This window comes from Mastigoproctus giganteus, chromosome 12 (assembly GCF_048544385.1).
Source record: "Mastigoproctus giganteus isolate SK-2022 chromosome 12, ASM4854438v1, whole genome shotgun sequence".
Classification (NCBI taxonomy): domain Eukaryota; kingdom Metazoa; phylum Arthropoda; class Arachnida; order Uropygi; family Thelyphonidae; genus Mastigoproctus; species Mastigoproctus giganteus.
Genome location: NC_143586.1, coordinates 140971650 through 140984291, shown reverse-complemented (window position 1 = coordinate 140984291; position 12642 = coordinate 140971650). Strand labels below are relative to the sequence as shown.

Sequence of the window (12642 nt, the reverse complement as noted above, 5' to 3'; positions counted from 1 at the left end):
AGAAAAAACAGCATATACTGGAACTTAAGAACAAGTTTGAGCTTCTGCAGACTGCTCAGGACCAAGATATCGACGAGGAATATTACAACTTTCTGAAAGTGATAATGCCCAAGAAACCTATAGATAAAAAGTAATCCAAAGAAGAAAAAAATTAGTCAAGAAACACTTATCATGATGAACCGAAGACGGCAAATGAAGAGCAAGATAAACACTGACAAGGAGAAAACTGAGTATACTAAGTTATGCAAAGCCATTAAAAAGTGACTCAGAGAGGACATAAGAAGATTTAACACAAGAAAAGTAGAACAAGCATTAAGGGAAAACAAAGGACTGAAATCAGTAGCCATGAGCAGTAATACAGAAAGACAAATGACACTGAAACTGAATAATAGCCATGGTGTACTTATAAATAGCAGAGAAGGCATAATTCAAATAGCAGAAGACTACTATAGAGAATTATACAAGGAGCGAGGAAATGATGCCAGCAGTGGGGAAGATGGATCACAAATTAGTAACACATACGACATACCCGATGTCCTTCCTGATGAGGTAGAACCTGCGTTGAAAAAATGAAGAATCAGAAAGCCCCGGGGGAAGATGAAGTTACTGTAGAGTTGTAAAAATTCGGAGGAAGAGACATGGCACAAAAACTGGCAAGACTTCACAAAATGCATTAGAAAAGGTGTGATGCCTAAGGAGTGGAATAATGCAATTATAGTTTTGCTGCATAAGAAAGGAGATAAATTAGAAATTACAGACCAATTAGCTTGTAATCCCACATCTACAAATTGTTCACAAGGGTTATTACTGATTAGAAAGAATATTTGATGAGAATCAACCGAAAGAGCAAGCTGGCTTTAGGACAGGATTCTCAACTATGGATCACCGTCACGTAATGTCACAGCTAATGGAGAAAGCAAATGAATATAAAACGCCATTATGCCTGGCATTTGTGGATTATGAAAAGGCATTTGACTCCATACAGCATAAGGCAATGTTTCGGGCACTGGAAAGATAAGGCATAGATACCCCATATATTATGATTTTGAAGAAAATATATGAGAACGTTACCTCCTTTATTAGACTAGACAAATACAATAGTAAATTTAAAATTGGGAAAGGAGTTCGACAAGGAGACACAATATCTCCAAAGTTGTTTACTGCCGCCTTTGAGGAAGCTTTCAGATTAGACTGGTCGCAGAAAGGAGTAAATGTGAATGAAGAGTACCTAAATCATTTACGATTTTCAGTTGACATTGTGGTCATAAGCCACTATCCTATACAATAAGAGGAAAATCTTAATCAGTTATACAGAGTTAGTAAGGATTTTGGACTAAAGATGAATACGGCTAAAACAAAAGTAATGATGAACAAGTATGCCATAGAAAGGGATATAATGATTGAAGGAGCAGTAATTGAAAAGGTGGTCATATACCGTACTTATCTGGGACAAGTCATCAGCTGTAATAATGATAAATGGCTGGAAGTCAAGAGAAGAATAAATTTTGGATGGATACCATTCAGGAAATATAGTCACATACTGAAGAGCAATATCCCAGTTTGTCTGAAACGTAAAATAATGAATCAATGTATACTCCCCACCATGACTTATGGAAGTGAAACTTGGGCACTCACCAAAAGAATGGAAGAGAAGCTGAGAACTACACAGCGAAGAATGGAACGAATTATATTGGGAATCAGACTGTTAGATAAGAAGAGAAACACATGGATTAGGCAGCAAACTCAAGTAAAGGACATTCTTATCAAAACTAAAGAACTAAAATGGTCTTGGGCAAGACACATAGCTCGAAGACATGATGACAGATGGACTAAGAAAATAACAGAATGGTACCCAAGAGGAGCTAGAAGAAAACCTGGAAGACAAAGGCGGAGATGGATAGATGAAATTCGTGAGTTTTTGGGTAGTAAATGGATGGCCAGTGCTCAGAACAGAAGGAACTGGACAGTTGATGGAGAGGCCTTCATCCTGCAGTGGATTGAAAATGGCTGATGATGATGACAGTTTTAGTCACATTAGCTACTTAGACCATATTTAGCCGTGTAATAATGTCTGTAAATTGTGTGTGTATTCTGTGGTCGATTTGGTGTTTTTTCTGGAAAAAACACCAAATCGACCACAGAATACACACACAATTTTTTTCTGGAAAAAAACACCCCAAGTTTCCAGGAGAAGGAACCATGCTAACCTCGTCTGAGACCGAATATGAAAACGCCACGTTATGAAAAAGGCCCATAAAACTTCCTCACGTCATCGACTGGACTCGAAAGCAGGTCTTTTCCACTCAGTGTGGGGAGGACGGATTCGAACAATCGTGCTACCCACGAAGACAAGGCAGTTGTAGCAGTAGTAGTAGCAGTGGCATGTGATGCAAGAGCATATATTTAAAAATATAAATATATGTATTAACTACATTACGGTATGATATTTTAAATGATTTTCGTTTATGTGAATATTATACTTATTTTGTCTGTGTTATATACAGGGCTGGATTTTGGTGTTAGTAGGCCCTAGGACTTTTATTCCGAAATGTGCTTAAAAAGGAAGTAAAATGATTTTACCCCTTGACTGCGAATCATATTAATTAACGTGACTCAAGTTTCGACTATAATATATGATAAACCACCTCAATTGATGGAGCGACCATCACTTCGATTCTTCTAGTTCCGAGAACAGTCGCTAGTTAGCGTATGCATATTGAATTGAAGCTCATAGACTGATTGCGCACGTTTTCTCAGCTCGTTTTTCGTTAGTCATGAAAAGAGTGAACTGTTGTTCTGTTTTTTTTTTTTTAATTTTTCCCTTCCTTCGTAGGCCCTAGGCACTGTGCCTATGGTGCCTAATTGGAAATACCGCCCTGGTTATATATATATATATATATATATATATATATATATATATATATGTTATATATATATATATATATACAGTATATACTTTTATAGTATTTGGTGAAATATAATAAAATAAAAGAAATCGAAAGCTGCTGTCATAAGTAACAACATGGGTGGAAATTCTCTTAATGACATTAGTGCGAATCGACATTAAGTCTAGGATACCTGTATTCGAAAATACCAGAAGCTGGCCTTAGACACAGCAACAGTCACATGCGGAAGGTAACTAGAAATTTTGATGCCTTGGTCAAATATCAGAAATTCGTCCTTCTGATATTTATAGTATTTAAACTATAATTAAAATTAAAATTAAATTTAAAGCCATAATTTAATTAAAATTTATAAATAAAAAAATATTATTCACTTTGTTATCCATGTTGCGTAACAGGCTTTGAGAAATGAATGACATTAAAAGGCGCCAGTTTTAAAGTTTTATATGAAAAACAATAAAAATTAGCGGTGCACCAAATGCAACAAGCACCTACTCTTATGAAATTAGAGTAAGTCCATTGGTGGATTTAGGAATTGTACTGTAACTTTAATTAATAAAAATTAAATTTTAAATTTATAAATAAAAACAGTACTGTACTATAATTCATGTTGTTATCTAGTTTGCTAGATAACAATATGAATAATGGAAAGAAATGAAATATCTTTCTAGATAAAGAAATTAAATATATTTATCTAATAATTCTGAAATATGGTTCATAAACAAAATAAAAACAAAAATCAATAAAAAAATAATATAAAATCCCAGCAGTGAACAGACACTGCTGAATTAATATTAACCAATATCTACTCTATTTGAGCTACAAGTTGAGGATGTCATTTACCTTATTGTTTTTGTTTTTATTTTTTCACCTAGTAGTTCGTAGTTATGGTATTTATGAGTCCCACCTGGAATGCTACAACTGTACATATTCGCGATCTGCTGAGGGAGGCGAGAATCTTTTGCCAGTGCCTGTGTTGTGTGAGAACAAAATATGCCAAGTGAAAGACGGAATCTGTGCAAAGGACGTAATAGAAGAAGGAGGTAAATTGCGCAAGTATTTGCTTCTTTCTTTTTATCGCCATTTCTTCCCCCTCCCCCAAATCTTCTAACCGCATTCTCGTGATGTTTCGTTGCCTAGTGCATGAATCAATTTTAAAAAATCTATATTTAGAATTATTGATATTTTTTTCTTTAAGAGTATTCAAAAGGAAATGTCACTTTAACGACGTCCGTCCGCTGGGAATGCTTCTTTGTATGAATATTTGAATTAGAGTTGAAGCTTACAAGCTTTCAGCGTTACTCAGCTATCTTTTCATTTGACAGTTTATTTTGTTACACAACTTAATACACGCAAGGAAAGTTCTTACAATCTGAATTCGATAAGGGAAAAAAAAAAAAAAAATCGAAATCATAAACTGCAATTATACGAAATAGTGTTTAATAATAGTAATATTTTACCAACAGTGAAAAGATGAAAACACAGGGCGGCATTTATAACTTTGAAAACACTAAACAAATTACACTAGTCTGCATAAATTCCGATCTTTCAAAATTTATGGTGTTTCTACGAGTATTTTTCGCCCTAATTTAATAATCCAAAATACATTTATTACACTTTCGGCAACAGTTACTGAAAATGTAGCAAACTTTATGAACATCTGTGAAATCGGTAAACTAATCAGTGAAATTTTTTTTCATAAATTAGACAACCAACATAAAAGTTGCCTCCTCCCTCCATAACGTGCAGCATGTATATGTAGATGGGGTTATGGAAATGTGGTAAAAAAGAAATTCATGACATTTGCATTCCCATGGTGTGAAAGGAAACCTCAGATCATAATAATGATTTACTACCAGGGCAGCCGGAACACGGTAAGCAGGAAATAGGGTTGCCAACATCTGGGGGTGCTGAAATTCAAAATTTTTATTATAATAATATTCAATAAAAGTATCTCAAGGGTGGCAAATACATTTCTACCTAGGGGCGCAAAAAACCCTAGCGCTGTGCCTGATGACTGCCACGTTTGTTCCGCAAATGTAGCAGGTTATAACCCAAAAAACAGCATTTTATACCCTGACAAAATTACTTCAACTGTAAGGCCAGTGCCCTATGGATCTGAACTACTGGTACCACCTGGACCTACAATCTGACATATGTGATCTAGAGCAGGGGTGGCCAACTTAATTTGTGATGTGATCTACTTTTTTCGTTCAAAATGTGCCGCGATCTACCATCTCAAAAATTTCATTGCACTAGGTTAAAAAAGTTAATCAACACATATTGAAAAATGTTGTTTATAAATTTTAAAATTCAATACAATTCACAATTCTTATTTTAAATTCATACGTATTTAAAATTTTAATTTATGCAAAGTTTGTGTCTTCATGTCATCTGCCAAGCTTTCAAAATCGGGGATATACTGTGATAAGTTCAACCGTAAAGAATCTTCTGTATGCAAGTCCGTAAGAGCACAGCGATTTTTCGTCTTTGTTTGTTTCAAATACGAAAAGCCGATTCACATAGATATATGGAACCAAAACAGGAATTTAAAAGTTGACAGCAGTTTTTTACATTTGGGTACTTTTCTCGGCAAACATATTTCCAAAAGTCTTTTTCTGATGGTCTGGCTTTTAGGAAGATATCGTTTCGCAATGTAATAATTTCATTCTCAAGTAATATTTTCTCCATGTGAAAAATCGCAGCGATTTTTTCTGCAATTTGTTTCATATCTAAGTCGACATTAAATGGATAAGAAATATTTGAACAATGTCTTCAATTGTTTTAAAATCGCTAAATCTAGTTTCAAAATCGTCCACAACATTCTCAATTTCAGAAACATATTTCTCGCTATTAAATTCAAAAACAGGATATTTTTGCAAATTATCTTGCATATTTACAAAATGGGTGAATTTTTTTTCTTTGAGATCCTTAGGCATTGCCAAAAATTGAGATTTATATGAAGAAATACTACTAATCATGTCATCCACATTTTTATTTTTTACTTGTAATTCCAAATTCAGATCACTTAATTTACTGGTAAAATCTGCCAAAAAAGGCCAGATCACACAACCACTCCATATCTTGTAGCTGCTGATAATCAATCTCCCCTTTGATTAACAAATTTTTTAATTTCATTCAGCGAATTTCGAAATCTCTGTAGAAACGTACTCCGACTCAGCCACCTCACATAAGTGTGTAATATCAGATCTCGTTCTTTTTCACAGAGTTGCATTTTGAAAAGTCTCCTTTGAAGAGATTGTCCTCTGATGTAATTCACGATGTTGAAAACTGTCCATAACACTTTTAGTATTTAATCTCTTGCTGGCTAACACTTTTTGGTGGATGATACAGTGGTAACTCAAAAAATCTGGGAATTCGTCATCCTTTTGGCACAATGCGATAAATCCGTTAAGATGCCCTGTCATTGCTTTAGCTCCATCTGTTGTTATTGGTACGAGCTTAAATAGTGGTAATTTATTTTTTTCAATAAAATTTTTTAATGCAATAAATATATCAAGACCTCTAGTTCTTTCTTTTAACGAAATGATACCCAGCAATTCTTTATTGGCAGAATCATCGAAAACCATACGAATAAAAGCGAGCAATAGAGCTGTATCACTGACGTCTGTAGATTGTTCTCTCACATTTTTGCTCATTTTTTCGATGCGTCACATCACAGTATTTCGAGATAATTGCAGATCTGAAGAGCACTTTTAATTTCATTTTTGTTCTTAAAATTTTCAAAAAGGGAATCTGTTATTTCTAAAACTGCGTCTTTGATGAATTGACCATCAGAAAATGGTTTGCATTTTTTTGCAAGAAGATGACTCACTTTAAATGATGCTACAGTTACTGCTATAGATTGTAAGTTACTGCTGTAGATTGTCACGAAGAAATTTTGTTGTGCGAATAATCTGGATTTAAGTTCTTTTAATTTATTTTTTTTCTAAGGTCACTATTTTTTTGCGGAAAATCCGATTGGTATTTACCATGGTGCGTTGAAGTGCCTTTCTAAATTTCCTTTTTTGGGTATAGCCACGAAAGCATTGCAAATCAAACATTTTTCCTTTATCATTACAAAAAAGTATTTTATTTCCCACTCTTGATGAAAATGATACGTTTTGTTTTTTCGTATTATTTATTTTAAATCAAAGGGTATTAAATTAATGTATAAGTACTGTCCAGTTATTAATATGAAGTAAGCTAAATAAGAATTCGACACATACACATGCTCTCCACAACGTAACTCAGTGAATTTTCACTAGACAAGCCTAGCGGCTGCGCGGCGACAAGAGTGGTCATGTGGTTCAACGGATTTGTAATAAGCGTCTGCAGTGGGGCACATAATAATAATAACATTTAGATTCTGACTAATCTATTTTTAATATATATTTAAAATTCGTCGTGATCGACCGAAATTAAAGCCATGATCGACTTGTTGGCCACCCCTGATCTAGAGGATGAAATGAACTATTGTGATGAAGAAATTCACATATGTTGACCACAGCTGTTTACACAAAGTGAGCCAGCGTGGATAACAGAGTTGGTAAAATCATTGTCCTTTCTACACCAGGTGAAAAACACCTGAGTTCGAATCCCAACGAAGACGCCAGGAATTTCTTTGGGCATTTTTCACAACGTGGCTAAGTTAGTCAGTCTCAGACGAGGGCTGCATGGATTTTCTCCCGGAAATTCGATTTTTCAGAAAACAGGCAAATCGACCACAGAACGCACACAATTTAGATACATAATATATATGATGCAATAGGGCCTAAGTTGCTTATCTGCCTAAAAACACTATAACATCATGTGAACTTGATGATCTCGTGAGAAACTTAAATCTATCCAAAGAGTTTGCTGAACCTTTAGGGTTAAGGCTGAAATTCAAGAATCTGCTGACTCCAGAAACATGCTTTTAATCATATAGACATTGTGCATAAAGAATTGATTCCCCACTCTTCCGAAGAAGGCTTAATAATATATTGCAACAACGTTCCTGCAGTTGTGAACTTTTTTTTGGAATTTTCTACTAACATAGAGGAGGCTATTTATCGACTCATCGAAGCAAAACGTCCAAGGAATTCTCCTTCATAATGGAAACAAGTATGCATCCATTCCTGTAGCCCATCCAGCACACTTCACAAAACACAAAATATGAAAATGTTAAGTTAAAATGTTAATGTTAAAATAATGAAAATGAAAATGTTTTGGAAAAAAATTCAACACAGGGATCATGGAATGGTAGTTTTAAAAGTATTTGTCGGCTATTCGGCCGACAATTTCTTTAACCAAAAATACCTTACTTTCTGCACGAATGGGCCTGTCGAAGTAAGGATTGGGAAAGGAGTGTAGCCACCAAAATAGACTGTGACATCAGGTCAAAAAACTTTAGTAGATTTAAACAAAGTATTGTTACCACCTGTGCATAAAAAGCTAGGTTTAATGAAACAGTTCATCCAAGCTTGAATAAAGAAGAAAATTGCTTCAAGTACGTTTGCATTAAATTACCATCGCTTACATACGAAACAAAAAAAATCAAAGTAGGAATCCTTGTTGAACCTCAAATCTGTAAGCTGCTGTTATAATTTGTATTTGAAGAATCCATGAACCAAACTGAAAAATACTTTGACTGTCTTTAAAAATACAATGCGCTATTTTTGGTGATAAAAAAAAAATATGCCCAAAAAAAGTCAAAAAATGCGCAAATTTAACCTAGTCTAGTGTATAAGAAATCCAGTTTGTGGCCATCTGTGCTGCGCAGGGGGCCATAGCCTTTGATATTCCTTGTTTTTTTTACATATTTTAATCGGTATTTTTTATATCAAAATACCTATTTGTAAACCAGAAGCACCTCCACCAATATTTCCTTTTTTATTTGTAAAAAATTCTGACAATGTAGAGTAAGGTTATTATTATATTAATACCACTCTTATAACACGTGAAATTGATAATGTAGTTTTTTAGGCTGTTCGCCTACGTTACTATACATTAAAGTGACGTTTCGGGTAGCTTACCAGTACCCATCATCAGACCATACTGTTGGAGAAACAGAAAATAGAAAAGGTTACAAATATTGAATACAGGAACTCCCAGACTTACGTAATACTCGACTTACATAAATTCGACTTTACGTAAGTTTTTTGCCGGCCGGTGCAAACTTAAAAAAATCGTGGTAAAGTATTTTGCATCCCGTAGGAATCGTGAAAATATCGTAATGTGAACCCAATAACACATTGTTTTTTTTTGTAATTCGCTATATTACTAAGCTATTTATCTCTCTAAAAGGTCATATTTATAATGGAAATTGCACTACCCTTCCATCGTTATCATATGTTCCCGTTATAAGAATCAATTTTGAATGCCTTTGTGATATTTTTCTAAAGCACGTTTCTGAAGGTTACGACCAAAAAACAATAAAAACAATTTGCACTTTCCGGTTTTTGGGCTTTCTGTTAGCGCAATCTATTATAAACGGGTAGTAAACTCGATCTTATTGCATTTGAGATAATACGATAATTGCAGTTGTGTGGGTTTTTACGTTAGTATGGTGAAATGTGTTCCCCTTCACTGAAATCTCAAATCACATAAAAAACAAATTTTCAGAAACTTCTCTCTATTTACGTATTACAATGATGATGGGAAAGCGACTAACGAAAAGTGCAAGTGGTGGTAGTGCCAGGAAACGAAACAAAATTGATTTAGAAATGAAGATGAAAATGATTAAGAGTGTACGGAGCAGGACAAAGTTTGTCATCTATTGCAAGGGAATCAGGTCTCGCTGCTTCAACAGTGAATACTATTTCAAAGGACAGTGCGCATATAAAAGAACATGTCAAAGGATCAATGCACTTAAGATCAACAGTGATCACAAAACAGCATTCAGGTTCTATATCAAAGATGGAACAGCCATTAAAATATGGATGGAAAATCAGATTCAGAAGCAAGTACCCCTGAGTCCAATGGACATTCACGCAAAAGCAAGAAGTATTTATGAAGATATTAAAGATAAGAACGGCGAACCCCAAGCCAAGTTCGTGGAAAGCAATGGGTGGTTTATTTAATCAAGCATCGTGCTGGTTTCCAAAACATTAAAGTATGCAGAGAAGTCGCCAGTGTCAATTCTGCGGCTGCAGAGAAATTTTGTGATGTGTTGGAAAAAATTATTGATGAAGGCGGCTTTTTTAACGTTGACAAGACGACTGCTCTGTATTGGAAAATAATGCCGGATCGAACATACATTGCCAAAGAGGAAAAGAGAATGCCAGGTTTCAAGGCTTTAAAAGATAGGTCCACACCCTTGCTTGGGGCTAATGAAGCGGGAGATTACAGATTAATACCACTGCTTGTGTACCATTCTGGAAATCTTTGTGCATCAATAAAGCTACCCTACCCTTGTATTTCCGATCGAACCAGAGAGCATGGACAACAGTATCTCGCTTTGAGATCTGGTTTAAATGCTGCTTCATTCCCGAGGTTGAAAAATATTGTTAAGACAAGAACATTCCTTTCAAGATTTTGCTTCTATCAGATAAGGCTCCTGGGCATCCTACGCATCCAGATGATTTCAATTCAAACATGAGTCATATTTCTACCACTAAACATGACTTCACTCATCCAACGTATGGATCAGGGTATTATTTCGAATTTAAAAGCATACTATTTACGCACAACATTTACTCAGGCACTGTCTGCAGTAGACGATGAGAAAAGTTTTACGTTAAGAGACTTTTGGAAATCTCACAATATTTACCACCCCATCTTAAACAGTAATAAGGCCTGGGCGGAAATTACTAAATTACTTGCTGTTCAGTTCTTTTTAAACTTTTTTTAATCTAGATAGATATCACTCTCTTTCCTTTTTCACATTGAATAGTCATTATTATTTATGCAGAGTTCTCCATATTTTTTTGAACACAAGGAAAGAACTGTGCAATCTCCGTCTCTCTCTCTCTTTCTCCCCTTCAAAATTTGAAGCCTAAATGATATATCTCTAACCCCAACTTATAAAAACAATATCAATTTTCTCCAAGTGAGTTTTTTTAAAATGTGATAAAAAAAAATATTACTGTTACTATGGCTAACAAAACTGTAAGCCATAGTAACAGTAATAGCCATATAGTGCAAATAAGCCCCATGCTTTTGCTGCACTGGCAAAAAAAAAAAAACAATCAAGTAGATAAGAAAACACAAATTAGATACTTCCCTCCTCATACAGGCAAGTATCCAGTAAACCCTTGAACTTATTCAAACTATCAGCCTCAACTACCTGCAAGGGCAAATTATTTCAGCTTATCAATGACTCGCTGGCTAAAAGAAAACTTCCTACAATCCAATCTAAACCTCAACCCCTGTAATTTGAATTTATGACCCCTAGTTCTGGAATTGTTTAAAACAGTGAGAATTCCACCTTCATTCATTTTACTAATCCCTCTCGTAAACCTCAATCAAGCCACATCTGAGGTGCCTGGTTGCCAAACTCTGTAGCCCACAAAATCAGAGTCTTTTCTTATACGGTCATCCTTCTGCCCATCTCACTATTTGAGCAATCTTTGGACCATTTCCAGAAGCTTGATGTCATTTTTCAGATAAAAAAAGGACTTTTGTGCATACTTGAAATGCATACTTTTGCAAATGGCCATTTGGCCATTCACAAACGTATGCATTTCAAGTTGTAGTGTTATTTGTTACAAGTTTTCCATAGCGTTGCTCAACAAATAACAGCACTTCTCAAAAGAGAAATGCTTTTATTTGCAACAAGTGAAAAGAAAAATAGTATCTTAAACTGATGCAAATAAACAATAATACATTTCTCTTCTGAGAAATCCTGTTTATTTATAGTACAATACCAGAGTAGGAACTTTGGTAGATAAAATTGCAACCTAAAAGGTCAATGTCTATTATGAGGATTTTTTCCTTGTAATTTTTTTTATTTTTTTACTAAGCAGCCCCTCCAATTCATGCAAATGGGTGAAAACCGTGTAATTTAATTACATATTTGGCTTTAGTAAACAGGAGCTTATTTTATGTATTTTTTTTTTATTTTAAATAGCTCTTTTTTCAATATTTTTATATATATTATCCATACCTGATGTTTACAGACATGTATATTCATATGAAGACTAATTATCATGATTCTGTTACAGGTGTTATCCAGTCAATGTCTCTCTTCTGTGGAACCTCCAATGAACTAAATGGTTGCTTCACTAATGAGATGCCAGATGGAGAAATACGAACTATGTGTACATGTAATGACTGGCACTACTGCAATTCTGTATCAAAACACTGCCCTCAGACTGGTTTGATCATTCTTACTGTCTTACAACTGAAAAACATGATGTAAAATAAATATTGAATTACAGATCTAAAATAAACTAAACTAATGATGATTCCATTTTTACCAAATGATGATTGCATCTTTAACCTTTCTCTGATAATGCACTCACAAAGAGACAGATTTAAACTGAAAAAAAGGATGGTTGTGCAGAAATTTGGTTTCAGCCAGAGCATAACCAATAGATGGAATAAATTTTTAACTAGTACATGTATTATGGAAATGGACAGTTCAAATAAATTTAAGGACTGGACAAATTATATTAGGGGAGATGGGCAAATCAAGTGGGTAATAGTTTATATTTTCTGTATGATAATGAATGAGCATGCTTCCTTGAATAATAACACAACAAAACAGTAGAACATGTACTGATTACTTGTCCAGCTTTTGCAGATGAGTGCCGAA

General features: G+C 34.6%; 1 protein-coding gene across 2 annotated transcripts in view; it reads left to right on the top strand.

Moving 5' to 3' along the window:
* Positions 1–12308, top strand: part of LOC150077471 (uncharacterized) — a 29240-nt gene extending 16932 nt beyond the window's left edge. Inside the window, exons 2-3 of one of the 2 annotated variants that reach the window (XM_090386360.1) lie at positions 3782–3946; positions 12050–12308. In XM_090386360.1, the coding sequence (XP_090242486.1) occupies positions 3782–3946; positions 12050–12246 (362 nt within the window). In that variant the 3' untranslated portion in view covers positions 12247–12308. Of the gene's footprint in view, positions 1–3778; positions 3947–12049 lie in introns of both variants that reach the window. The other variant, XM_090386359.1, reaches the window with a different exon arrangement.
* Positions 12309–12642: the final 334 nt, after the last annotated feature.